Source organism: Cebus imitator, unplaced genomic scaffold, assembly GCF_001604975.1.
Source record: "Cebus imitator isolate Cc_AM_T3 unplaced genomic scaffold, Cebus_imitator-1.0 Scaffold169, whole genome shotgun sequence".
Lineage (NCBI taxonomy): Eukaryota > Metazoa > Chordata > Mammalia > Primates > Cebidae > Cebus > Cebus imitator.
Window position 1 is genome coordinate 2,408,353 of NW_016107484.1, and position 3,230 is coordinate 2,411,582.

At 52.1% G+C, this 3,230-nt stretch overlaps 1 protein-coding gene across 2 annotated transcripts in view; it reads right to left on the bottom strand.

Moving 5' to 3' along the window:
- The window catches only part of RILPL2 (Rab interacting lysosomal protein like 2), a 27,747-nt gene extending 25,977 nt beyond the window's left edge, over nucleotides 1–1,770 (bottom strand). For both annotated transcript variants that reach the window (XM_017544382.2, XM_017544381.2), the window contains exon 1: nucleotides 1,072–1,770. In XM_017544382.2, the coding sequence (XP_017399871.1) occupies nucleotides 1,072–1,410 (339 nt within the window). In that variant the 5' untranslated portion in view covers nucleotides 1,411–1,770. The remainder of the gene's footprint in view (nucleotides 1–1,071) is intronic.
- Between the last annotated feature and the right edge of the window lie 1,460 nt (nucleotides 1,771–3,230).

Sequence of the window (3,230 nt, forward strand, 5' to 3'; positions counted from 1 at the left end):
GTGAAACCCCATCTCTACTAAAAATACAAAAATTAGCTGGGCATGGTGGTGGGTGCTTGTAATACCAGCTATTTGGGAGGCTGAGGCAGGAGAATCGCTCGAATTCAGGAGGTGGAGGATGCAGTGAGCCAAGATTTTTCCACTGCACTCCAGCCTGGATGACAGAGCAAGACTTCGTCTCAAAAAAAAAAAATCTACAGTAGGTTCTCTTTTATGCCTGGCTTCCTTCTCCCAATGTAAGAGTGAGATTCATCCACACTGTTACGTATATCAGCACCGTTCTCTTTTCTCTGTTGCATAGTATTCCGTACATCACAATTTCAAAACTTGATTGGGTTGCATTTGGATTGTTTCTAATTTGCAAGTTTTAGTTATGACTAAAGCTGCTCTGAATCTTCTTGTCTATATCTTTTTGTGGTCATATGCACTAATTACTCTTCAGGTAAAATGTGTTTCTTGTCCAAGTGTGGTGGCTCACACCTACAATCCCAGCACTTTGGGAGGCCAAGGCAGTAGGATTGCTTGAGGTCAGAAGTTTGGGACCAGCCTGGGTAACAAAGTGAGACCCCCCCCATCTCTACAAAGCATCAAAAAAGTTAGCCAGGCATAGTAGCACATGCCTGTACTCCCAGCTGCTTGGAAGGCTGAGGCAGGAGAACTGCTTGAACCTAGGAAGCCAAGGCTATAGTGAGCCGTGTTCACACCACTGCACTCTAGCCCGGGCCATACAGCAAGACTGTGTGTCAAAAAAAGAAAAAACAAGTGTTTCTTGTGTAGGTCAGAGGTTCTCAAACTGTGGACCCTGGACCAACAGCATCAGAATTAACTGGGAACTCGTTAGAAATACAGATTCTGGCCAGGCAGGCTGGCTCACACCTGTAAACCAGCACTCTAGAAGGCTGAGGCTGGAGGATCACTTGAAGCCAGGAATTTGAGACCAGCTTGGGCAACACAACGAGACCTCATCTTTTAAAGAAAAGAAAAGGAATAAAGGAAGGCGCCTCCCTGCCAGTGAGCGCCCTCCCAACCCCGCAGGCGCCGCGGGCTCGACACCCTCGCTCCCACACTAACCTCCCCGCTGGCCGGAGGGCCCTGGCTCCGCAGCCCCTCCACCTCCTTCCTGAGGCTGTCCCTCTCCATCTTCAGCTCCTCCACCGCCAGGCTGCCCTCGTTCACCAGCGCCTCCAGCATCTCCAGGACGCGGACGACTTTGAACTGCAGCTGCGTCACCCGAGGGTCGCTGCCCAGGGCCATGAGCTCGCGGCCCAACAGGTAGGAGATGTCATACACGTCCTCGGCGGTCAGCTGGAAGGGGCTCTTGCCCAGCGCCCCCTCGGGCCCAGCCTCATCCCTCTCCTCGTCCTCGTCTCCCTCGTCCTCTTCCTCTTCTCGCACAGGGGGCTCCTCCATGGCCACCAGACCCCCGCCGCCCCCCGGAGCTGATGTCTTGGAGTCTCCCGAAGGTTGAACTTCCTCCCGGCACCCAAAACTTTCCGCTGGGCAGAGTCCCTACCGGCCCAATCAGCGCCTCCTGGGGGTGGGCCCAGGGCGGGGAGGGGGATGGAGCAAGGGGCAGCGCACGCGACTCTCAGGCCTTCGCCCGGGGCGCACAGTCCCCGCTGCCGGTCGCGCGGGAGAGCGCGCTCCAGGATGTGGTTTGGGGCGCGAAGGGACAACGGAAAGGGAGGGCGGCCGAAAAGAGGAACGGGGAAGTTCAGGGGTGACGGCGATCGCCCCAGCCTGGGAACAGTTGCAGCCCCGGGGAGGGGACGCCCTGAGCCCCGCCCCTGGCGACCGCCGCTGGGAGGCGCGTTTCCGTGGAGACAGAGTTTCCACCGCGTAATTGGAGAGCCGGGTAAAAAGAACGCAACTTTTTCCTTTCTACCCTCGTGCTTTAGAATTTGCATCGTATGTGATGGAAGATCTGACCTCTCTTTGAGGGTGTTTTCTGGAGCCTGCGGCCAAACAGAAAGCAGTTGTTGTGGGCAGCGCGACAAAGTCCCCGAGACTTGAGGATCTGGAAAACTCCCAGGCAAATTGTCACCAGGGCCTGGGGCATCTGACTCGGCTGTGACTCTCAATAAAATGGAGAATTCCTGCCCTGCTCACTTCGCTGGTTCCTCGGCTCCTCCACGTAACCAGCGCTGTCATCTTGGCAAGATACTTAACTTCTCTGAGCCTCAGTCTCCTCCTCTGTAAAATGGGAGCAACACCCGGACCCAGCTGATAGGGTTGCTGCGAGGAACAAGAGTTTATGAGATCATGTGTGTGACACCTCAAGCACTTAGGAAGCACTCACTTACGTGGTTTCGATCCTTCATTCTGTCTTCCATAGAGCTAGGAAGGAATTGCTGGTGTTGGAGACACCTTGCTACTTGGGTGAGAGAAGGAGGGGTAATTAACAAGAGAGAAACCACTGTCTGAAAATCACAAAGCATTCCTCACATACTCGGAATCCATATTACTGAGAATATTAGCACTGTGGCTTAGAAAACTTGAGTTATTCGCTGTGGCTCATGCCTGTAATCTCAGCACCTTAGGAGGCCGAGGTGCGAGGATTGCTTGAGCCCAGGAATTTGAGACTAGCCTGGGCATCATAGTGAGACCCTGTCTCTACAAAAAATAAACAAAATTAACCGGACACGGTGGTTCATGCCTGTAATGGCAGCTACTTGGGAGGCTGAGGCAGGAGGATTGCTTGAGCCTAAGATATGATGTTGAGGCTCCAGTGAGCCAAGATGGCACCACTGCACTTCAGCCTGAGTGACAGAGTGAAACAATGTCTGAAAAAAAGCACAACAAATCTCAAATTATTTTAGGTTTGATTGGAGGTTTGTGATAGTCTCAGGCAGAAAACTCAGCAACGGGGCTTGTCTTTCCCAGGAATGTACTTGCAGCTTTCCTTGTGATCAGTGTGCCCATTTTCTCCACACTGAGATTCTAGAATCTCAATGGAGAATGTACGTGGACTAAACCAACAAACAAAGGCAAGGCAAACTAAAAAACAAACTGTTTTCAGAGAGCTGTTTTTATTTTATTTTTATTTTTTCTTTTGAGACAGAGTCTCACTCTGTTCCCCAGGCTGGAGTGCAGTGGCACAATCTCAGCTCACTGCAACCTCCACCTTCTAGGTTCAAGCGATTCTCCTTCCTGCCTCAGCCCCTGAGTAGTTGGGATTACAGGAGCACGCCACCATGCCTGGCTAATTTTTTGTACTTTTTTTTTTTTTT